Source organism: Macrosteles quadrilineatus, unplaced genomic scaffold (assembly GCF_028750875.1).
Source record: "Macrosteles quadrilineatus isolate MER2022 unplaced genomic scaffold, UCM_ALF_1.0 Scaffold_14__1_contigs__length_3811126, whole genome shotgun sequence".
Taxonomy (NCBI): domain Eukaryota; kingdom Metazoa; phylum Arthropoda; class Insecta; order Hemiptera; family Cicadellidae; genus Macrosteles; species Macrosteles quadrilineatus.
The window spans coordinates 2,657,787-2,683,508 of NW_026542607.1; the positions used below are offsets into that span (position 1 = coordinate 2,657,787).

The 25,722-nt window shown below is 31.1% G+C and overlaps 1 protein-coding gene across 3 annotated transcripts in view; it reads right to left on the reverse strand.

Annotated features, from left to right (window-relative positions):
- Window positions 1–25,722, reverse strand: part of LOC129004987 (inactive rhomboid protein 1-like) — a 278,942-nt gene that overhangs the window by 60,866 nt on the left and 192,354 nt on the right. For all 3 annotated transcript variants that reach the window (XM_054433719.1, XM_054433718.1, XM_054433717.1), the window contains exons 4-5: window positions 21,481–21,564; window positions 1,938–2,237 (exon numbers count right to left, since the gene is read on the reverse strand). In XM_054433719.1, the coding sequence (XP_054289694.1) occupies window positions 1,938–2,237; window positions 21,481–21,564 (384 nt within the window). The remainder of the gene's footprint in view (window positions 1–1,937; window positions 2,238–21,480; window positions 21,565–25,722) is intronic.

Genomic DNA, 25,722 nt, shown 5'->3' on the forward strand with positions numbered 1-25,722 from the left:
TAAATGTTGCTATAATTTGTTATACAATATTAAAAACGATTTAATGATTTATATAATCGATTAATTTAACTATTAAAAAATAAAGTAAAAACACGAAATAAAAAAAATATGTGTAAAGGAAACACCAAAAATAAAATATTCACTTCCCGAGGTCTGATATTCTCAGAAACGTTGAAAGAAACCAGAAAAGCGGAAATTCTTAAGCGACGTAACTCAAGTTTTTTTTAGCGTAGAGCATCTTTAAATGTGATCTTTAAAAGACGTGGTCTAAAATCTTTCTTCTCTTTCGGCATTTACAACTTTTGACAGCTTACAACAATAAGCTGATTAAAAATTTCCTAAAAAGTAAAAAACATTTTGAATGAATGCATATTTTTTAGTAGAGGACACGAAAACGCATAGATGAAAAGGCATTTTTTAATGTCAATTAAATATTATTGATTTTTAACTTATGTTCTCTAAGTCGAGGAAAATATCCACTTATAGTTACAGAATTAAGTATCTAATTCAATATGCTGAAAAAGATCCAATACAATTTTTCAAAATCAAGTAACTAGTTCAAAAAGACATCAGGTATTTTTTATTATACCAATCTGTTTGAATTAATTTGAATACTTGTTCAAAAAATACATAATTCAGTTTAATACAACATTATGGCTAGGTAAAATTATAAATTAACTAGTGAATTGTAAAATAGGATTATAACAAATTCAGAAATACTGCAATGGGTATAAATCATTAATGGAAATAAAACTAAAATTTACACCAAGAAAATCTTTAAAGAAGAAACTAATGGTATTTTACTTTTACACGTTGGTAATGGTGATTTTCCCTAAACATCGCATCTGCCCAGTGACAGCACTGAATTATTTATACTCCACCTTGCTATCCAGCTCTCATCCCTTCAAAACCAATAAATAACCTTCCTAACGGCAGCGTCACGACCAATTATTGGGCTTTGAATTTCTATTTCACGTTTGAGATGCGTTGCACAGATATAAGGTTGGGTAATCACTTTTTCTGATAAATAAAGATGGTGACGTATTATAAATTACGAGAACATGTGTGTATATGTAATGTAAATTTATAAATATTTAGTTGTATCCATTCAGAGCTCACTTGTGGACTTGTATAATTTACTATCAAACTATTCAATGCGTAAATTCTATAGTAAAATACACTTGTCATGTACATTTTAATTTGAATAAAAAATTAGATTGTAAAAAAAGTAAAAATGTCTATGATGTTTATTTACCTCCTATTTGTTGAAAATATTGACATATACACTTCAGTCGAGGCTCATTTGTATGCACTGTAGGAATAGATCACGTTTACTTAAGTTGCACATAGAGGAAGAACTGAGTAATAGGAATAAGAAAAAACTCTAATTACTAACGTGTAAAGGAGGATCTCCAAGAGAAGAATGAGAAGAGAAGAAAAAACTATATAAGTTTTACAAATACTAACATTTTAAAGGGATGTAATAAAACTTGGTGTTATAACTGGATACAATAATTTGTCAGACTGCGGAACTTGTGAACTATAGGGCCTGAATAAACTCCTAACGATAATATAAAAACCTTAAATCCCTAATTTATAATTATTTATAATTAAATCCCCCGTGGAACATTCTTATAATGAGAATGTCAATTTGGGGGTAAGAGAGCGGAAATACACCTATTGTACTAATATAGCAAAGAATTTGAATAAGGCAGAGGAGTATGAGGGATGGATGAGTGATGATATACAAGGGAAAAGACTGAAAATGAGTGATCATTGGCGGTCATACATTGTGGACCTTAAAATGCAATCCCAAACAGCACGTAAATTCTATTGGCACTTGAGAATGTGAACTAACAAATAATTGTATACTCCTCTTCACGACAAAGCATGCGATATTAACTTCAATCTCCTTAGTAATTTGCGAGAGTACTCACTCTTTCACCAGCTCCGTCCTGGTCAGATGGACTCTCCGCATCTCTGCCTGTGTGACAGGGGCGGAAGCCTGGTGCAGCAGGGGACGTCTCCTCGGGGGTTGCAGCCTGAGAGACACTGGAGGTTGTAGGGGCGCCACCTGCTCAGCAGCCTCGGCCGCTTCCTCAGAGTCGCCACAGGTGGCTCCGGGGGCGCCAGTAGGGGTGGGTGGGTCCGAGGGAGGCGGCAAGGGCGCCGTCGGGGCCGAGACTGACCGCATGAACGGGTGCGGTGAAGACTCCATCTGGGCACTGGGGGATGTGCTGCAACAAAACAGAATTGTCTGAGGTCTGAAAAATGTGATGAATTAAATAATGCAGCAAGGGTAAACACGTTGAAATGTACAGAAGGGAGGCAAGAAGGTAGAATGGTTAAGGAAACCGAAAACAACGGATCCATGGGAGATTGCGTAGTACTAATTAATCTGGCATGCATAATTTTTTGGCTTCCCAAGAAGGCACTGGAACAAAATAAATTTGGTAGAAGTTCATAAATATTTGGAACAATGAAAGCAAAATAAAATACTATTATAGGGACAGGAAAGAAACGTGAAAAGGGAACAGAAGGAAAGCCCAGAGGTGCAATTAAATTGCTTTACAAAATAGATAATTATCAAGTATCTGTAAATCTGGGATCCATTTTGATTATCGAAGTGGCGCTGGAATATATCTAAAAACAATTAAGATGAATTAGGCTTTTGCATGCGATGGAAATGACAAGGATTAAAAATATGGTTAGTTTAAACAAATATAAGCCTAACTTAAAATTGAAGAATTAGGAATGGGAAGTGAGGAAAATAGTAAAGTGGTAAAAAGAGAATAAAATGGGTGGAATTTTGAAGAGAATATGGGTTTGAGGATACAAAGTTGGAAGAGAGAAAGAACCTACACTCTCAATAGAGCAAATAATTTGTATAAGGTAAAGAATGAGGAAGGGGCGAAGACACTATGAATGATGTAGGAACATTGAAAGGAGAAAAAACTAGGAAATGAGCAGGATTATATGACTAATAAAGAAAGAACAAAGAGACATATATGGAGGATAATATAAGAAAAATAAAACAAGAATATATAGGTAACGATAGTCTAAATATTTTGTTCATTTAAAGTCCTTTTAAAAACTATCAAGATTAATCAATTATTAAAAAACAAATGTAATACAAAAATTTTCAAAATTTAAAAACTCTAATAACAAAAATTTTACGACAAAAAGGTAAACGAAGGTGTTAAAACATTTCTATAATTTCAGATGTAGAAAAAAAGTAAAAAATCTTAACAATCATTAATGGATTGATAAAACGAAGAGACAAGGATACAAATATAAATATGCATAACGGAGTGGAAATGTCAACAAAGAAGTGGGTTGAAAGTTTACAGAGACTGTTAACACATTCAATACAAATGCGATATTTTATTCAGCTTGGCCAATCAGAGTCTCGTATCAAAGACCGCTAAACTTCGGCCACTATTTGTTCTGCTGCCTTTGATGTTTCAATCGGAGATGTTTTATTTGGTCCGCAAAGTTCAGATTCTTCACCGATGAACTCCAAGCAGATGAACTTTACCAGTAGGGATTAATAAGTCGGAATTTTTTTGACTACTGTTTATCATTTTTCATAAAAATAATCGTTAGGTAAAAAAGTAATAATAAATACGTAAATAGTTTACGTAAATTGACATATTTAAAACATATGAGGACGCAAAATGTATAAGTAAAACTAAACATAATAAAATCCAAATAGGCTATGCAATACGAATACAACTATAAATTTGTCCTTATAACAACTTGTATTCTTAGGAATATCAATTGTTTTGTACAACGATAATGCCTCTGTAATAATAATAATAATAATAATGTTTTAACTGTCTGTAAATAACACTACTATTTTACATTTACAGACGGTTAAAAATGAAAATCCTTACAAACGCCTTCATTTTCATGAAAGCAGTATTAACGCAGTCCCTAAATCACGTTCTTATAATGAAGGGGTTTGTTCAAAATTATTAGCAAGCAATTATAAGGAGGCCGATTTAATTTCCACCTACAAAATATATACACCATTGGATGTAGCAGTATTAATTAGTAACTATTTAATAAATAAACAATTATTTTTTATACAACCTGAGATCTACAAATACGCATAAAAAAGGATTATCATAGACGGATTGTTGATCAGCAAAAAAGTCGTGTTAATAAATGTTTAAAAAACATAATAGTAAATACAAAACTAAACAAGTGTGTTATGTCTTAACAAATTTCCAATCAAATGATCCTACTACTTTTCTCAAATTCAATTTTAACAATCGTTAGTTAATTTTTTATATTTAATTTAATATAAAACCAGTGGTTTTATATTAAATTGGCGCTGGATTGGCGCTGGATTGGCGCTGGCTCATCGGTCTAATCCCCTTAAAATGCCAAAAGCTAGAACCGTTCTAAAAAAATATAAGTTTCACAATTTAGATTTTATTAATGAAAACAACTTTACTGCAAGCTACTTTACACGAAGTACAAATTTCCATCAAATATTTATTCATTCCAATGAAAAATAAGTTATTTCTAGAGTAAATTGGAACAATTAAGAAAACTCAGCAACTGTAGTGTTGTAGAAAGCAAACAGAAAGATGCCGATTCTTAATTGATACTTCTAGTTGAACAATGTTCTCTAGATACTTGAAGATATTGGAAAATTATTTAACTTCTTGCAAATGGATTTATCTGTAGTAATTCACTTTAAATACTTAAGCAAGAATTCTGTACACTCTCTTGTCCCAATAAACTGACTGAAATATAAATCAATCAACTATAACTTTTGTAGAATATGTGAAGTAATTTTTCTACCTTAAGTTATTAAATTTAGTTTGAAATAGTAGTTTGAAAATTATACAGTATACAATTCGGTTCAAGCTAGTTTAAAACCCGGAATCTCTATTGTTAACGTATTTATTAGGTCTACCGTTCAATATTTTACTTTAATCTATCAAATTTTACAGATTGGTCACATAAAAAATATTTTTTAACCGAACCTTTTATTTGACTTGTAGTTTTTAAGTATTTACTGAGCTTAAACCCAATTCAACAAATTTATAAAGTAGTATATTGTTGAACTGAAACCTTTAAACAAATATTGGAAAAATCTTTCTTTTGAAAGAACATGTTTAAGATACTTTAACGTAACTATTTTTCGTTTAGGCTATTACTTTTTCCTTTAACTATAAAATCTGAAAGGATATTCAAATTTTTAGCGAATTTCCCTATAGGGAAGTAGCTATTACCGTAGGTGGCACGGTAAGACCTAGACCCGGGACCGATTTACTTTTTCATTTTGATGTCCCCAGAGGCCAAAAACACCATTCGTTCAAATTGTTATATATGTATATATATATATATATATATATATATATATATATATATATAGACTTATATATATATATATATATATATACGTCCGTGAACGCGATAACTTGAGTAATTTTTGTCCGATTTTGATGAAATTTGGTTTAAAGGTGTAAAGCGGGATAAACTTGAATGAGTTCGCGAACCAGCACGATCGGACCATGGGAACGGGGCTTTACGGGGGGTTTTATAGGGTAAAAATTGGTTTTTCTCACTTTTGACCCTCAAAACACAAAATTTCCCGATTTCTCTTTAGACCTTTTTAAAGAGCTTAAAAAAACAAATAATTTAGTATATAAAAGTATTTTTGTTCGATTATTAGTAACGGAGAAAATTAAAAAAATTGTAAATTTAAAATTCCCATGTTATTCTTATGGAGAATATTGTCAAATGTTGTAGTTTGCTTGTTTATGGATATATTTTGATCAAACTTGGCAAATTTATTTATTTTGTACTAAGCTATCAATATTTTACTCAAAAACACACTTTATTAGTTTCCTTGTAGCAGCAAACCTAGGTACTCGTTAAACCTAATGTTATTAAAATATATTTAACTGAAAATCAATTCAGACAAATGGAAATTCGCTTAGTCGGCAGGTTTGCTGCGGCGGGGGTATTTTATATTATAATTCCTGGATTCATTGTGTAGTGCACATCATTGTTTTATCAAACTTTTCTAAAAATGCACTAATTTCCACTAGAGATACTTGAATACTAAAATAAACATAACTGTTGTATAGACTGTTGTGTAAAAATGTATTTTGCCAACAATAAATGATTATATGAATAAATGACATGTATTACTTCTTATTTTGTAATTTTTATATGCCAATGAATATTTTTAACGATTTTAGGTAACAGCTTAAAACCCATATTCTTGTTTAACCACCATTGCCATTATACAGTGGAACCTCAATAACAAGCGGTCCTCTATAACAAGTATCTTTGTACAATAGCCTTCAATTTACTACATTTAATTTACATGTTATTTCAAACCTCGATAAGAATTTTATAAAAAGTCTTATTTGATATTCCTATGAGAGACTCGTTACAAATTAAAATTGTTAGAATCGAACCTTTTCAGGGCTATACGTTTGTTATGTAAAACCGTTGACTACTAAAGGCTATTTAATAAAAAAGAAAGAAAGACCTTCTATTATTTATTATTATTATTATTATTATTTTGACTTTAATAAAACACCAATACATTCATCGCACAGTAATTGCCCCAATGTTTCATAATGAATGATTCGTTTTGCACTAATGTGGTCAAAGTTTGGTCACCAGTTGGGGATTTATGAAGATGGCGAACCACAACCAGCCTCATGTTTTATCTGTGGTTGACCGAAAATTAATTCGTCCCTAGGACAAAGTCGATAAAATTATAGCTATTGGCGGTTCGATCATGAAAACTTTAGCTTTCAGTAGTTTACCAAACTTAACGCAATACTGGTTTCAATATTGACTTAGCGAACAGATTAATTTGGCTGGAATTTAATCAGTGATAATATTGATTAGCATGGAATTACTAGTAATTTTAGTTTAAGTACTGTGATTTTAGATTAATATAACGTTATATTTCGGTAAGCAGCGATTTTTCAATTTGAAAGTATATTTGTTTTTTTCAAACAATGTTTTTTTTTATTTAAATGAAATTTTAATTTAAAGTCCTTTTTCGCTGACAATGATTTAAGTAACACTATTTACTGTATTACTAAGTATTTTAGTTGAAGGTTCTAAAGAGCTGTTAATTTTTAAATTATATACCCATTTTTATGTACACTTGTTTAAGTCTAACTTTTTACCTCTTACAACTTAATTATATTTTAAAGAATTGATCAACATATTTTGAAAACCTTTCAGGCAGGTTTGTTATGAAAGCGAGTTTATGTTCCGATACAAAAAATACAACAGTTCTATTATTATAAGACAGAAAATACTAAATACATGGAGTACAAGTAAGAAAATAAGGCACCTTTCTGTCATCTTGACCACACTATCAATTATTAACCAAACTATTGTATATGTTTGGTCGGGTTAGGTACAGTTAACGTGGCCTAATATCATACAATTACATAATACTAGTGCACATGTAGCTCGAATTCGAGCAATTGCAAAGTATTACGGGCGTTATTTCAAAACTAATAACAGTCATACTTTCCAATCACTTAAAAGAGTCAACTAAAAGATAATGTAATCAATCACTCCACTCCAGTTATTGAAACTGAAAACGAACGCTCTTGTGTGTATTATGTGTTTACTATGAACAGCTGTAATTAATACAAATTATACGTCCATTTAAGTAAACAAAATATTTTATCCATAAGAAATACATTGGTATTTTGATGGCCTGTGGGGCAAAGCCCGAGGACTTTTATTACAGGAATTGGTGAAAGGGAGTATCTACACAAACAATACTTCATTTTGACACATCGTTTGTAAAAACCCGTCCATTATAAACGGTAGAGTAGTGTTTCGTAGAAATCGCCTTCACGTATTATTTATAAGGATTTGTAGAGATAACTTAAAGTACATATGTTGTATACTAAACATGATATAAAAGTAACCTAACTTTTTCTTTCACCCATTTGTACTGTCATTAAGAAATTGCAGACAAACTTGAATCGATAACAACAAGGACACAATTTAAAAACTGCAGATGCAAAAAAGGGTAGAGAAACGAAAATTATGGAACTATTACAACATTTAATACCAAAGACTAAATATTTTTTTTATTTTTAAAAGTAAGCCTACATAATGAAAGCCAACAAGTCGATTAAGCTGCAAACATTAAATTAAAGCATGTTTTATACAAATAAATGAAAAAAAAACGGCGCATGATAGATTTGATCGTAGACCTATATAAAACTTCTGAGAAAAGATACATAAACATTAAGTCCTAAGTATTATTTACCGGGGGAGTTTGGACGTAGAAATATGATTCAAAGTAAAGCAATATGTTAAACTCCCGGCAAAACTTTCCAACTGTAGGGCTTGTACTCTCTGCTTTTGAAGTTAGTCGATTTCTCTTAGAAAACAATAAAATGCGATTGTGTAAATTCAATTAAAAGGATATTTTGTTAATCCTGTAACGTTTTTTACACTAAGGAATTTATTTGGTCTGAGCGATTAAAGTAAACTTTACCTAGTGTAAAATGAATATATTGGTAAATTAGTTTAGTTATTAACAAGCAAAGAATATCTGTAAAGATTATAGTTTCCGATTTAAAATTGAACCATTAAATCTTGATCATAATCAGATAAATATCGACCCAACTTTGTTCATTTGTAATTATAGTTAACATTTCAATAAATTATCTACTTGGCTTAAGCTTTCTGTTTAAATTATTTGTTTTATACAGCTAGTGGTTTTAAAACCATGTCCTAATTTGAGATATTTGTAAAAACCTATAAACCAACAACGTAGCTGGTGTTTGCGTTTTAAACATTGATATCAGATTATACAAATATACAGTAAACGATTTTGTCCTGCCAGGAATCGATTTAAGAACATTAAATAAATATATACTATTTGTAAAACTTAATTATTACGTATTTTTATATGATAAAGAGTAATTATTGTGTAGAGTATAATCTAAAACACGTACTTGTCTAAATTGGAAAATAGTTACTTACAACAAGTACATAAGATTGATAAACCATAAATATTTGTAGTTACTTCTGTCCAAACATTGGCAATGGTCTATACCAACGATGCTTTCACTCTTTTAAGTACATAAGTTGATTTTAAAACTGTCAGATTAAAATTGTTATTGATAAATAATAATAAAAACATAAAAATAACTTTTTCTCATGTGTTAAAGAGTAAATTTTTCGTTCTAAAATATATTATTATCTATATCGAAAAATGTTAAAGGATAAATATTTGTAATATATGAGGCAAAGTTAGGAATATTTTCCCTCCAAAAGTTTCAACACAAAGAGTTCGCCCGTCTGGACAACTGCTTTTCCCTCCGGTTTGTTAACAGCTGATTCTACAGTTATTCTCGTTTTGCCATTGTTGCAAATAACTCGGATTTCATATTTACATCTCAATAAAATACACGGAAGATCCTGACTCAGATAAATTTAGTATAACATCATATTGACCTACTGTTAATAGACTATATGAAAGCATACATTTTATTGAATTTAAAGAAAAAAATAATGATATTTGTTATAAAAAAAATAAACTGGACGGATTTTTTATATAGATTTATTTTTGATTTTAGTAGTAAAAATATTATTACTACACGAAACAGTTTTAACATTACGCAAGAGAAAATAGTCACAAATCTCAGCATCTATCCTGAATAGATGCTGAGAATATACATATCATACTTCATTAATTATTTTTGAATTGATTACACGATATTGTTGCAGGTTGTACTGCATTTGTATTTCATCTGAACAATTACCTGTGCAAAAATCATTGTTATGCTACAGATAGCTTTGTTTGGTTGGTACATTTGAAATCATACTTTTATTGAGTCAAAATTATATCCACGCTTATAATGTTGTGATGAATGATTAATGATTGTGTTTAGAGGATTTTCTCAGAAGATTTAATTATAAATAACAATTACGGTATCCAATACAGTGATTACCTGTATGAAATTTAACGACTTTTCTAAAATATAGTTTTTAAAGCGAAAGCTAGGTTTTTATGTTGAATTGAAAATTAATTTTCATTCATACCTATATTTTTTTATAAATTATGTTGAGATAGCCTAAATCTGTTCAACCTCTTCTGTGGGTTAAAATGCTAATTGGAATACATGGGCTAGTTAGAGATAACAAGCAAATAAGAAGAAATTAACTTCAATTTCGTTACTGCCTTTCACTACTACAAGCTTTACAAAATAACACTTTAGCCAAGAAGATTTTTTTACAGTAGAATACAAAAAAAAATCAACCAAATTAGTTTAGAAAAGTCTATATATCAAGCTTTTCTGAATACCAAACATATGTTGAGGAGAAATTGAATTTGACTTCCGGTCCAACCGGAAAATACGTCACCCCTGGCGGACGTTACCGGCACTTCCGCAGTGGGGCTCTTACTGCTACCGCTGTACTCTTAGGGGTGATTTTTTTACAATAATTAAAAAAATAAGCAAGATTTCCTGTTAACTAAACTAAGGTAGTCTCTAAGGTAGTATAAATTAAATTCAGTAAATTTAAATTGATGTTTTGGTAATTCTTATTTGAAGTCTAATGTTTCTCGTTCGATTTCATAGCCCTTAACTCATGTTGTATTTTGTTTTTTTTACGAATAAACATTAACATGTTATAAAAACATTTCACAAGATTTTTCACAAACTGATTGTTAAATAGTGTGGAACTTTAAAAATACACAATGAAAAGTGTGGTACGAAAATAGCTTTGTAACAGGAAAGCCAGATCTAAAGGTTAGGTTAGGTTTAATATTCTAAAGTATTGATTTTTTTACCATCTGCTAAACAATAATTGTAATTTTCTATAAATTTAAATTAAGTAACAGTACATAACATTCTTTAAATAAACACTATTCATAACAATCTATCATCATTAAGTATTATAAATACTAAAAACACGCTAACAACTAAACTTATTTGATATTTTAATGAGGTTATTTGTTCCACGTTGTTCAAAACTCTAGAAGCGATTTATTTTCGTTATTTACATTCCAAAGTCTTTGTGATGCAAATTTACTTCGTTGCCCGCTCTTTTAATCCCTGAATATTTTTGCATACTATTGATGGTAAACTTCTATTTGATTACAATATTGTGGATAAAAAGGTTTTACTTTTATACAAGTTTTTACCTCAAAAGTCAATTATAGGTTTTCAGCCCAGTGTTGTAAAATCAATCAGAATGTGAAACCGTGAAATTTAATTAGACCTAAGTTATGTTTAATTATTTGAATAAAGTTAATCTAATTTTTTAAGTTTGTCCACAGACTATAGAGTAAATACTACGTTTACTCTATATCGGTAGTCTGTGATTTTTCTCTTTGGATATTGATATACTTCGTCACTTCGATTACAGATACATCCAGTATTGTGTATACAACTTTTTTTAATGCAAAGAAAACTAATATTAAATAAATCGTATTATTTACGGACTTGGTTTTGCAATAACAATGTATTTCCTGGCCCAATGAAAAAAATATTTGAATGTACCTATGAATTATAATATCACGTGTTTTCAAATGCCCAGCTGTCCATGATCATTAATTTTCTTTCAATAAATGGCCCTAACTAAGAAACAAAATATCTTAGATAACAAAGATACATAAATAAATCAACCCAAATTTAGTTTACTATTTAATTTGATAATCATTCAATGATTTAAAATTGATAACTGATATTTAATTTAATATTTGAGCTAATAATAAATCAATGATTTAACATTGAGAATACCCACTTCGTCTACTAATAGTATAAATGAAAAACTGGAAACGAATGGAATGAAAACATCACAACGAAGTCAAAGTTTCGTCTGTGTGTTTTTGTGCTTTTAGTAAACAAAAACTGTGTGTTAGTGACACAAGATGGATTTATGTGAACAATAAAACAAACTGGATAAACAAACTGGACGGTGACAAGAGTCGAAACTGTGATGGGGAGGGGATAGTGTGGGGGAGGGGGTGTGTAGTGGAATGTCATTAGAATTTACAGCTTAGTTAAAAAATTACTAGGTGAGAATACATCAAAAACATATTTAAAAGTTTTTATAATTAGGACCAAGAAAGGTTAGAAGAATTTTTCACATGATTTTTTTATAAACAACTCTGGGTCGTGTCATTAAATTCGCGAGGAATAAAATATACTTTTGGTCATGTCAAGAGTTCATCAAATTAATAAAATCTACGAACGTTTAATTAAGCAATGGTAAATATCTCTGCGGGAGCCATTCGTTAAAAGATTAGATATTTTGCGAGATTTTTTGGTAAGCCCAATATTGTAACATGTGTAACCTTATCTATAGACACTTACAGCTGTAGTCAGGATTATACCAAAGAGAATAGACTATTAGAATAGACCATAGTGGTCTATTGTCTGTAGTTGTGCTTAAAGAAGATACAAAGAAAACACCTTTTGGGTGTGTTACTGACAAAGTTTGATTTTCCATTTTAGTTTTAAACTCAATAATAATTTCATGGAGGAAATCGATATTCCCTTAGAATTGGAAACTCTTTCAGTTTAATGTAAATAAAAATTTTGTTTTGTAAAAGAAAAGTAGATCTTTAAAAGAAATAAATGGTTTACAAAATTTCTTTCTGCCAGTAGCTTAAAGTATTTCAGTTTTCTTTAAGAGAAAATTACAGCGATATTGAATGTGAATGTTTTTACACTTACACTATTTACACCTTTGATGGTGTCTTTACAACCACAAGTTCTATGCAACCAAAGTTACTAGATACCAGACTACTATTTAGTAAGTGTCAACATTAGCATCACACTCGTGTATCCTCGAATGGTGTTAAATGATTAACTATACAAATTATTACAACTAACAACAGAAAATATAAACCTTTTTATTGATTTCTTAACGTACAAGTACAAGCTTTGTTAACTAACGTCTTTTGTTTCCTTAGCCAGCACCATTAATTGAAAGCTCATTTGTGTCCTTGGATTGTAAAACGTGATCTTTACATTTAATTATTTTCTTGTCGATTTTATCAAAAACATTTTGCTTCATCTAAAAGTAGGCCTACTACAAATGTTAATTTTAACCAAAAGAAAATCTAAATTTAAACCTTTTTTCTTAAATTGCTGTATTTATCTATAACTTGCACTATGATGAACTTTTAAATATCCCAATAATTTCCCAAATCAAACATTTATTTTTAAAACAAAATTGCTCAAGGAAAAGGTAAAACGAACAAACACTGATGCTGACAGCACCAGCAAGAAGCCGCTCAAGGCTAGTATAAAGTGCTAAGTGTGGACAGTAAGTGCTAAGTGGTGTCGGCACTTAAGTGCATGACAATGATGTGGGTATACCTGCACCCCTGACCTACAACGGTAGAGTGGTAGCCAATAGAAGTGGGGCATTAGCTCACTCACTTTAAAATGCTTACTTAACGTATACACACATTGATTCAACGTATAAATGGGTTCAGTTGGAATGGTAGTTTTAATCCATGAGAATGGTGAACAACTGGTCAAGTGGTACTTCAGCCCGAGGGTTCAAATCCCGCTAATCAGTATTTTTTCAACTATGAGATAATTATGTGACCCAATGGGGCTTAGTACATTTTTAGGAGAGGATATTCTCCTTTGCATTGACAATCTCTCCTATTATATCTATTATTTTTGCTCGCATTAACCTTTGATGACACATTCATACTGTTGTAGTAGGAGATTTTCTGAATCTACTGTACTGCAATTTGAGGGATTTAATGCTAGTATTAATTTATAATCACCAATTTTATTGTGAATTGAAATACAATTTGACGTATGTGTTTTGCCATACTGGGCTCACACAGTGTTAATATTGTTAAAATGGGTCTCAAAGGTTAAAAATAATTTATATTAGTGATAAAATTAAATATTCAAAATACAATAATGCAAAATACAGTTGAAAACTGCATAGCAAGTCTGTCCTGAAATATTAATTCAGTTAACTAAGAGAAAACTTGAAAAAGTAAGGAAAATATACATACAATTAAGGAATTATTTAACTAATAGAATTAATAAATCACATTATAATATATTGCTGAGTCAAAACCGACGTATAAATAGTGAGAAAGAAATATTAAACATCGTAATGCACTGGACAATGTAATGTACTAGTTGTAAATGTACTGGACAGAAACCTACTTTAAACTTATTGACGAGATCCTTAAGGATATTCAGTCGAATGCACCATTGAACTAATTTTGATTCAACTAAGTAAAAATAGAAAATAAACACACGGTAAAAACTATACGAATTTCGATTGTCAAAACCAATTTACCAGCCACCGATTACGTCATTACATGTCATGACAAACACGACAATTAGGTCTCTTTCACCTACCAGCTGTAAATTAGCGGTATAGCCCATTCTGCAATGATTTATCTAACGAGTTCATCAAAGTGAAATATGTATCTTTGAACCTGTTTTGACATGTTTATGACAATTGGTTGTGACATTCGCACTCGTATACGTCACAATTCCAACTTTAAAAAGTAAAGAGGTAAAAATATGATTTGTTCCTGGAAAGGAATCCGCGGAAGTCAGAAGCAAGATTGGTTAAGCCAAGTACCACCACCACAGCAAACCTGCAGACTAAGCGTGTTTCTTATGGCCTGATTGGATTTTAACCAAACTATTTCCTTAAACTTGTCAGATTTATTCAATGCTTAAATAACATTAAATTTGACGAACACTTAGGTATGCTGCTACAGGAAAGGAAAAAGTTTTTTTTAAATATAATAACTATTTGTTAGTTACTATTTTTTATGAAATAAATACATTTGTTCGAAATCCTATGAGAAATTTGAATGTACAGTTTTTTTTTATTTCTCCGTAACCTTATTACTTTAAAAAAACTTCAACGTGCAAAATTATTTGTTTATAGATCCACACGATAGGGGTAGTGTAAATTAGGGTTTTTATTTTTCAAGGGTAAAAACTTGAAAACAGGTTAATTTATAGATAGGCTACAAATTCCAACCCCATAACACCCTTTTCCCGTGTCCCAATCTTGATGGTTTTCAAACTCATACGATTGTATCTAGTACTAGGGTACATGACTATGCCAAATTTAATCAATTTAATCCATTGCATACCCTACTTATTTTTGCTGACGCCATTTAAATTAAGCGAGAAGACATCTTAGAATTGGTTTTAGGTTTTATGATTTGTCTAATGTAAGTCGGAAATAGTTGAAATTCAGTAAGGTTTTTGTTCACATTAATGTAGCTGTTCGAAATATTTACAATATTTAAATGCAATCAGGAGGATAAAGATCAATAAAATGAAATAAAAGATTTAAAAGATACTTCAGCAAAACAAAAAAATATTTTAAAATTTTACTATCTACATGTAAATTATCCTAGTAGGTATAATGTAATCTATTTGATATAACAAAAAACAACAAAAAATTTTTGGGAAATTAAAACATTTTACCAGACAGGAACCGTTAAAACGAGATGTGGAATGAAGCTGTCACATGTTTTGACAAGTGTATGTAAACCTCACTGACATCTGTATGATAACTGGGCTATTAACTTCACCTGCGAACGAGTAATATATTCACTGGACAAAATACTTCTAGTTATAATTTTTAATTATTCCCACATTAAAACCAGTAAAGGCGTTAAAAAATAACCAAACAAGTTCATACATTACAAATCTACGTGAATATATGTTTAAGATATTTTTCTTTTACCTAACAGGAAACTATTTCAGATAAAATTCCAAAAATTGCTATCCTATTTGAGTATTACGGTAATTTTTTGTCATAAATTCATCCTATTAAAGCAGTTTTTTGTCTATAGTACGTGAAAAAATGCTGAATCCTAGAACAGATTGTTCTTTCAGTTTTGAGTTATAAAATAAAGAACGGTACCAAAAATGGCAATTAATTAATGCCACTTGTTTACTTATGAATATTTCTTCATAATGACGTGCCTTATTTTTAACTAACTCGTAGGATTGTTCATCTAACTAAAAATTCTAAGTCTGAGAGTTTTTGTTATTATTTTTTCTGGCAGCAACCTGAGATATTACTAGTATACCCCCGCCGCAGCAAACCTGCAGACTAAGCGAATTTCAACTTGTCTGATTACATTTTTACTCAAATATTTCCATAAATAAGACATATTTATTCCCTATTTAAATAACATTAAATTTAACAAGTGCTTAGGTTTGCTGCTACGGGGAAGGTAAAAAGTGTTTTTTGACCATACGTGAATAGTATGGGATGAAATAAATAAATTTTCCAAATTTTATCAATATATATCCATAAACAAGTAAACTACAACAATTTTTATTTTCTCCATAAGAATAACATGGGAATTTTAAATTAAACTATTATTGAATTTTCTCCGTGACCGTTAGGCATACAACAGCGCTTCAATATACTAAATTATTTCTTTTTTTAAGCTCTACAAAACGGTTTAGAAATAAATTGCAAAATATTTTGTTTTTAGGGTAAAAAATGGGAAAAACACATTTTTACCACATAAAACCCCCCATAAACCCCTGTTCCCATGGTCCGATTATGCTGGATCGCGAACTCGTTCGAATAATTGTAGGTTTACACGTTTGTACCAAATTTTATCAAAATCGGATCATTTTTGCTCGAGTTATCGCGCTAACGGACATATATATATATATATATATATATATATGAATTTGAACGGATGGTGTTTTTGGCCTCTAGGGACCTCAAAATGAAAAAAAAATCGGTCCCGCGTCCAGGTCTTACCATGAGTACTACGGTAATAGCTTATTCCCTATATGGGAAATTCGCTAATAACGAATTTTAAATCTAAGTATACCAATAAAAAGTAACTGAAAACTTACTTTGTACACAAACTTAATTTGCCGCAAAGAGGTATTCATTATAATTAAAATACCAAGCTTCCTGCTTTACCTATAACATGTTTCACATTCCCACTTAAAAAAAAACCGTTATTAATTAATTAAATGCAAACACTTTTAGACTATATGTATGCCATTAAATATCTCTCCAAACTCTTTCGTTGTAAAACCCTAGAAAACTAGTATAACTTTCCTAGCAAACGTAGTTACAACGCTATCTAACGAAATCAAGCCATCAAAAGTAGTAATTGTTAACATATTCATAATACCCTCACTTTCTCACATTATAAGAAAGTGTTTTTTGGACGATATGTATATTTTCTGTCGTTTTAGGCACTTTTATGGAACCTTTAAAACGATTGCTATGTTCCCATTTATAATGTTCGTTATTGAGTAAGCGAAATTTCTCTTTGAATCTGTCAAGTGTTCGCGTCAAAATCAGAATCTTTGTAGAGTTAATTACTTTTCCCTCTCCAATTACCACCACAATTGCATTTGCTATTGCGTCATCTTCATTTTGAGGGGAAATGATTCCAGTTAAAAATATGAATTTTACTGTTGTATCAGGGTTGAAAATGCCACCTCTAAATAAAACAAAAAATTAACTTACTTTCACATTTTATTAAATTATATTTTCATGTAATTACTATTACGTTGGACTTTTATGCAAACAGATATTGTAATTTTTAGAGTGCACAAGATACGCATTTTACACACAATAAGCACAATTAACCTTGTTTGAAAATTTTTTACTTAATGTGAACATTAATCATTAAAATAGATTAAAAAGATAAGTTTAAGTTTTCAACTTATTCAGATTTATTTGATGATTTGATATGAAATGTGTTGATCTTTAGCGAGTAAATTAGGAATTAATGTGAATTATAAAACGTCTTACGTTTTCTTAGGTTATCTGTTGGTGATAAAAATACACAAAACATTTTTTTTCTTTTAAAAAATAAACGAGCAATCTATAATGATTCATGTATCCTCCTTGGTGTTAAAGGAGACAAAATATTGCGTTTTTTAATATCCCTGCAACTATTGAGCGTATAATAAATTACTAGGTTTTAAAAAATTTATTTGAAAACAGATACGAAGTCAAATCGTTTTATTTATTAAAAATTGAGCTTATACATATTCTGTATAGCAATTAAAACTATTGAATACAAAACTAACGTTAACATGATGTAATATAAATTACTTTCTAAGGCTTCAAATATTATTTAGTAGAATATTGTTCAGATTTTCTTCTTAAGTCTAGAAGAAAACAACAAAGTGCTTCAAGCAGTTTGGTTGTCAAAGGAGTTGGCTTTGTTTCTACGAAGCTTATTGATTTCAAGAGTCGACGAACTCTTTATAAAATACATTGGTTTCTAGAAGTTACAATTATTTTTCTTTCTTTTAAACACATTATTTTAACATTAATATTTTAAAACATTAGCCAAGCCGCTTATCAAACGCTGAAAACATATAAAAAGTCGTCATATATTTGCATTTTTTGTTCTAGCATATACAAATCTTATACAAATAGCGTTATATTTGTATTGCTTGGTAAAAAATAACAAAACATAAAAGAAAAGTACTTATTTTTCGGTGATAATGCATACCATTATGTGTAATATTAAACACATAATTCCAGTATAATATAATTTAATATTATCATGAATATCATTTAAGTATGGCAATAGTTTAATGTGATTAAACTATTTCAGTTATAATATTAACAACGACACTAATGAAAATTTTAAAGCAACTGAAATAGCACTGCATTTCTTCAGTTTTGCAATTCTGTAAAATACAAAATTAATTTTAAGCTTTGAAAGATGACACTAAATTAAAACATGGCCGTAATATACATTTAGTGTTTATATACGAAGAACAGTATTGTTCTACTACATTAAGATTAAGAGCCCAGTATAAGAAATAAATGAAATATCTTTATTTCGTGTTTTCTTAAACTGTTTTTATACTATCCACTATCTTTTATATTTTAAAACTCGTTCTGCTTAAATATTCAAGAGGCAAAAAACTGATTGATAGCTTAACATGAATAGGCATATATTTTGCGGAGAAGAGAATAAATAAGATATGAACAAAGGTATGTTAGAAATATTGCTACACTAAACTTGTATTCAATAGCTCAAACCAAAATACTGTAACAGTTGTAGATTGAAAATGCCTCCCTGCATTAATACCAGAGAGTACAGAATAGAAATTGCAATTGCACAAACAAGACGCTGAAAATCCGCTTGAAAATCAATGCGTTTTTTAGTTTGAAAAATTCTAACAAAATCTTCTTTCATTAAAAACTGTTGGCAAATACTTCAGCATATTTGTGAACATAGATTTAAAGAGCATCAAGGTCAATATCAACACTTTGTCAACAACCAAATAGATTTTAAGTAAAACAAATTGGCCTAAAAAGAAGATTTAAAACACTCAGTTGTCTAAATTAATTCTACTTTGGAACTCCTAATGATGGAAAACCAACACTTATATGAAACATAGTTTATATGTGTACCAAGGGAACTCAAGTTATGTATTAATGCAGTAACTACGTAATGGGGTACATTCGGTTCATTAGTGGACCAATGTTCAGTAACTTGGTGGATGTTCGGTTGTTCTTGGTACAAGTTTGTAGAAAAGTGTAACTTGTAAACATTATATATTTTAATTCATGATCGGTTTTATATAAATCATTTAATTTTTGAGAAATTTACTAGAATTTGACTGAAGAAAGTAACTTTACGTTGTTGACAAAATCTCACTTAAAATTATGTTACGGTAAATTAGAGGGTTTATTATTTAATTTACATTGGTTTATTAATATAACTGATAAAAAGTCAAAATATTAAAATAATTAGAATTTATACCAGTGTTAATAAGATTATTTCACTAGGTAATGACTGGATTGAAGATTCAGTTATGTTCATTGTTTTTGTGTTGTTATTGACATTAAAAATCGATATGGACTAAAAAAGGAAAATACTTACACTTGGTGACATCAAACATACATTCTGTTTTATTTCAACAAACACGTGAAAAAATGGTAAAATAACAAAATACGTTTGTCGGTTTTAATAAGACGTATGTATTAAGATAATATTATAAATAAAACAGAGAAAGAAAGAGGTACTAATGCAAACCGGTTTTCAATTTTTATAGCTTTAAAAAGCACACTATTCACGAAGTCTGTAGTCAATGTATTTACAAAAAAAGTCTGTCCTTGTACAAAGCAAATCCTGCCAAAACAAACCAATAAGATCCTCAACCCGATTCATTTTGGCCAAACCCAAAACATGTTTACGCTTTACGAATATCTGTAGGATGACGCAAAGAAACCTTTAACTAACTGGTGGATAAGAAAGTAACATACACAATTATCTGACCTTTGTTCAATCTAATTTATTTTTCAGATGAATACAAAAATTAAACATTACTGCTTAACATTTTCATTAGAATTCATACCTCCCTTGAAAAAAAAAAAACTAATTCATAACAATCGAAAATGTTTTGTGATTTATTATCCTAATGCAGTTGAGTCATAAAGACAATTAATGGCCCCATAAAGTCCCAGGCGAATTTATTGTATTGTTTACACCCAACATAGTTCACAAATCACGTCATGTGAGCGTCTTTATTATTTATTCGACGAGAAACACATTTTTAGGGTGTAAAAGGAAGTTATAAAAAGATTACAAAATATATTATTTCTCCATGACCAAGATTATGTTGCTGTTCAAAGAGCTATGTTATTGGAAAGGTGTAAATAGTTTTAAAACTTGCAGTATTATTCTAGTAGGAAAAATATAAGTAGAGTTGAATATAATTAACAAATTATTATCTTTTAATTCAAACAGTGATTTGCCACAAGGTTTACACTATTCAGAACAAAAAAAAATTATATTAATGATTAAATATATTATTTAACCCTATTCAACTTGTTATTACGAAAAAAAACTTACATGAGATGGGGGTGGGAGCAGATTCAAATAAAAAAGAGGTTAGATGGTAAAATGGACTACTATTATACAGGGTAGTACAGTGAATCGTTAACTGAATGGACATAGTACTCGTTCACTAACCAGAAGGCTACCTGTTTGATCCTGAGAAAAGCAAATAGCTTTTTGATGATTTATTTCGGAACTAGACCATGCAACTGTATAAGATTGCTGTGATTGGCCTTTTAATCATCATAAACAATTCCGGGAGTAAGGAGATAGTGATAGAGCGCGGGTCTTCGGTCCCAGAGGTCCCAGGACCTAGCCTGAAGTAATGTGGAAACAAATTTCTGACTAAAACGTAGAGGATAAAAAAAATTATTTTAATTAACAGTATTGGTTGAACTATCTGGTTTCAATCAGTAACAACGCCATGATCTTACAGATTTGATACTCGTCTTAATACCTTCGCATCATGACCTTCACGCCACCGGGTCAACATCTAATACAACATTAGAATACAAAACAGTAGGCATACAAAGTAAGCCACTGTTTTCCATTTGATGATTAGGTATATGTTTTGAACAAAGAGTAATTAATTAATAGTATTTATTCATAATTTACTGTATTTTTAAACACCTACTCACCTGGGCGTTGTAAGGGTAGGCAGAGACGGGGGTTGTGTGGTGGGGGGCGGTGTCGGCGAGGGGGGACTCTGCCCCACAGCCCTCCTGGAAGAAAAAACATAAATGAATAAATATAAAAAGGAGAATACCCATGAATACACATAGGATAATAACTAGGTACATACGAATTCGCCCTCAGAAACCTTCAAACGGTGTTAATTTTCTATAAGATTTGAAAAAGTAATTAATATAATTTTTTTCAAAATTATCACAATAAATTTATCAAAGTTTGCTCAAAACTGACCATCTACATACAGAACCAAAGAACAAACATAGAGTAACATCAACTGCCACGGTACCGAAACCCACGAAATAAAAGATAACTCAGTGGATCATTTTGGTCAATTTGTTATGGCTACGGTTACCTCCCGCTATCTCCGCGTCCCGCCACCTCCGTGTACCGCTATCTCCGAATTTCAGAGTGACACCTATAATCCTCGGTTACTTCCTGCGTTAAGACTTTCCGTCCAAACCTAACCTAAATTAACCTAACCTAACCTAACCTAACCTAACCTAACCTGACCTGACCTAACCTAACCTAACCTAACCCACGGGTTAAATTTTCATTAAATCTTCCATCCACGGGGCTTCGCAGCCGTGGATGCAATGACAGCTAATAACGCAGGCAGTGACGGGATTATAAGGGTCACTCAAGAATTTGGAGGTGGCGGGACAGATTTGGGTTCGGAGATGGCGGAACGCGGAGATAGTGGGAGCACACGATGGCTACATCTAGTGAATGCAATCTGAAACTCAATCTAAGGAACGTATGCTGAACGAATATCCTTTAAGATCATAGTTTGACCCCCAGAACCAAGATGAATCTGCACTAATTCTGATTATAAAGGTATTTTTGTCTTGATTAAGACAAATCTAAAATTCCTGATGGTATAAAAGTACACTTTACCTCTTGGATACAGCTATAATTTCGTACTTTGGTAAAATTTTCAAAGGAAAAATCTGAGGTTTTATGCTTTCACAAAGAGCGGTCAAAACCCATAAGTTTTGTGGGTGTGCCAGGGATCGAACCCGTCCCTTCCACACCGAAGTCCGAGACGCTACCACTAGGCTAGTAACGAAGTTAAAATGATTTTGAATCACTAATAAATTAAAACATCGCTTGACAATACAAAACTGTAAATGTTTATGGTAGGTTACTGAAACGTACGTTTTACATACACTAAAGGAAGGCTTAATGAAACTGTGGGTATATTAAACCACAGAGATTATCTACTGCGATGTAGTAGTGTATTCGATATCAATATCGATTACAATATCCTGAATTGTATCAATCTTAAGGCCCCGTTTATGCACCAAGTTCGGTAGCGGTAGCGACAGCGGGAGCGATTTCTAACACCATTGAGTTAAATGGGGCTGTTTATGCACCAAGAGCGATAGCGATAGCGGTTGACCTCCCGCTGCGATTTCTAATTCGCCCGCTGTGTAGTTAGGAATCGCAGCGGTTGCTTGGGCTGAAGCCAGGGTTGCCAACTTGACCCACGCGCATGTGCACTTAGGACAAATAGTTGTGTTAATTATTTGGCAGAGTTTGAGTTGGCAAGACTGTGTCCCCCTTCCATTCTCCTTTAACCAACCGCTACCGCTATCGCTCTTCGTGCATAAACAGACTCATTTACAGCGGGAGCGGGCCCGCTATCGCACCGCTCCCGCACTTGGTGCATAAATGGGGCCTTTAAGGCATGACCTCATTGCGTTAGTGGGGACCTAGAGGGAATCAAATGTCCGTGCTAATCTAATATGTCATTAAATTCGTTATAAATTGAATTTTGCTCGGGAGGATTTATTATTTGAATACGAGTTTCAAAAGTTTATGCAATTTTATGAGACCTTTTTAATGACTAAATATCAACGTAAATAATTTACTATGGGAAATCAAAAACTTATAACCCGTCGAATGTAAATGTGTACATGAAATAAGAAGGTCTAAAACTAGAATCGGGTTATTTAAATCTAGTTACTAGAGATAAATAAATATTTTATGTTAAATGTTTATATTTGTGAAAATCTGTGTGATTTCAGCTGTCATTTTACAAAACTAGTATTTTAAAAGTAAATCTAAATTAATTATTTTATTACGGTAAAGTAATGTTACTAGTAAACTACTGATCGTGAAAAGTATTAACCAAAGGCAAAAAAGGTTATCAAAACCATTGTAAAAGGGTAGTGAGATGATAATTAAACTCAAAATCGTTAAATATCCGGCTTTAACGTCAACGTCCCAGTCACGATGACATTATTTTAAATCTTTCATTAATTAGAAGATGGCTTCACGATAAGAAAAAATTAAAAACTGCTGTTAATTTTTAAAATGCAGACAAACAAAAGTGTTTGTATAACTATAAGACGCTTAATTTTAATTATTACTGTCAAAGTGATGTTAAAAGAGGCTTATTGCGACAAACCTTCGTTTGTAAACAAATTGCATTTCTTTTAATTATAAAAATGGAACGATTCTTTTGCAATACGATTCGATTAAATAATAAGTGCCAAAAATGTGTTAAAGAGGCTTACTGCCAATAATCTTAATGCATGGCCTAATTGTTTTTATATACGACGATGATATTTCATAGAATAAACCAAGAGAGCAACATGTAAAAACCTTACATTTATTATTTCCTCACACAAATAATAATTGTTTCGTTACAGTAAACTGTAATTAACTTCTTTCTGTGCTATTTTTCAGACTAGAAAGTTGTAGTTTACATAAACCGTTAAAGTCAGCTGGAGTACACGTGCTTATTGGGGTAATGATACATTTTACATACATTGTGCATTATAACCAATGGAGCAAAACATTGCTAACAACCATGTTGCTACTTACTAACTAAACGTTTACAAAATACAAGACTACCATAAACAATTTACATTAGATAACAACCAACATTTTCTTTTGTACAATTCAACAATTATTTCGGCCCAAACGTCTGTGAATCCTTATCAGAATTATTCTGAAGCTCCTGTTAGATCATCCTCACTAATGATCTGTAAACAAGGACTTCGAATAATGACGCCACCCGTTAAATGATGTCATTAAACGGCTCGGACGGCCATTTTGGTGTCAGCTCTGTAAAATGACGTCATTATAAGCGACCATTTTGGCAACTGCCTTACTCGTTTACGTATTTTTGTCATACTGCAGCGAAAAAGGATGTTTTTAATGCATGGGTTACGAGGCTAAAGAGTTGTTTTAACTCCCTAGAACAAAAAATAAATATAAAAAAACAGGAGTCGAAGACGTTCCCGGCGAGTTTACCTGATAAATAAATTTGTCCACTGATCATGCAGGATTAATATTCCCAGATAAATAATTTTTGCATCGTCAACCAAATATTGTTGTGTATACTATCGTGTTGACTCAGTATGTTCACAACATCGGCGTTTTATATTTAGCGACTTTTGTCAATTTGATTTTATCATTTTGTTGGTCGAGTAATACATGTTGCTTCTAAATAACGACAACTGACGTTAGTATATACGCAAATAGTTACGGAAACAATACGGAAATAGTTTAGATGTTAATTTCTGGGCGAAATTATTGTTTCGTGATTTTATGATTTTAAGCTTTACCTCAGCTCGGGAATCTCAGCTCGGGCTTCAGTAGCTATGTTGCGCCTTTGAACAACTCCGCAAGAAGCACTTGCACACGTTAAGTCCTCTCGAGTTCAGTTGACTTTTAAATTGTGATTCATCTGAAGAAGGTTTCTTACACCTTGCTTTCAAATCTATGACTTTCTGGTTTCAATTTCCATCAAAAAATAATTTCTCATAAGTAAAATGCTTTAGAAAAAGCTTGTTTTTAAGTTTTTACCAGTCACTTCACACTTAAATTTCTACTATTAGCACTTAATTACAAACCATACAAGCTTTCAAAAGTATGACATGAATAAATTAACATAAATATATTATTTCCAATCGGTTAAAAACTAAGCCAACAGTGACGGAGATCCTAAGCCATTGCACTAGCGCGCAGCGGTTAGGTAGGGCGGCTCCATAAATAGTATCGCAGTATATACTTACGAACATTCAGTTTACAATATTAAATAAAAAAATGTGTTTTTAGAATAATATTTTTCATCACATTTACCAGAAGTGTCAATTGTTGGCTTATTTTGTTGGTCAGTTGTTGATTATCTTATTTTTTAGACAATCTTGTTACTTTTGTGTGTTACTTGTTTGTTTGTA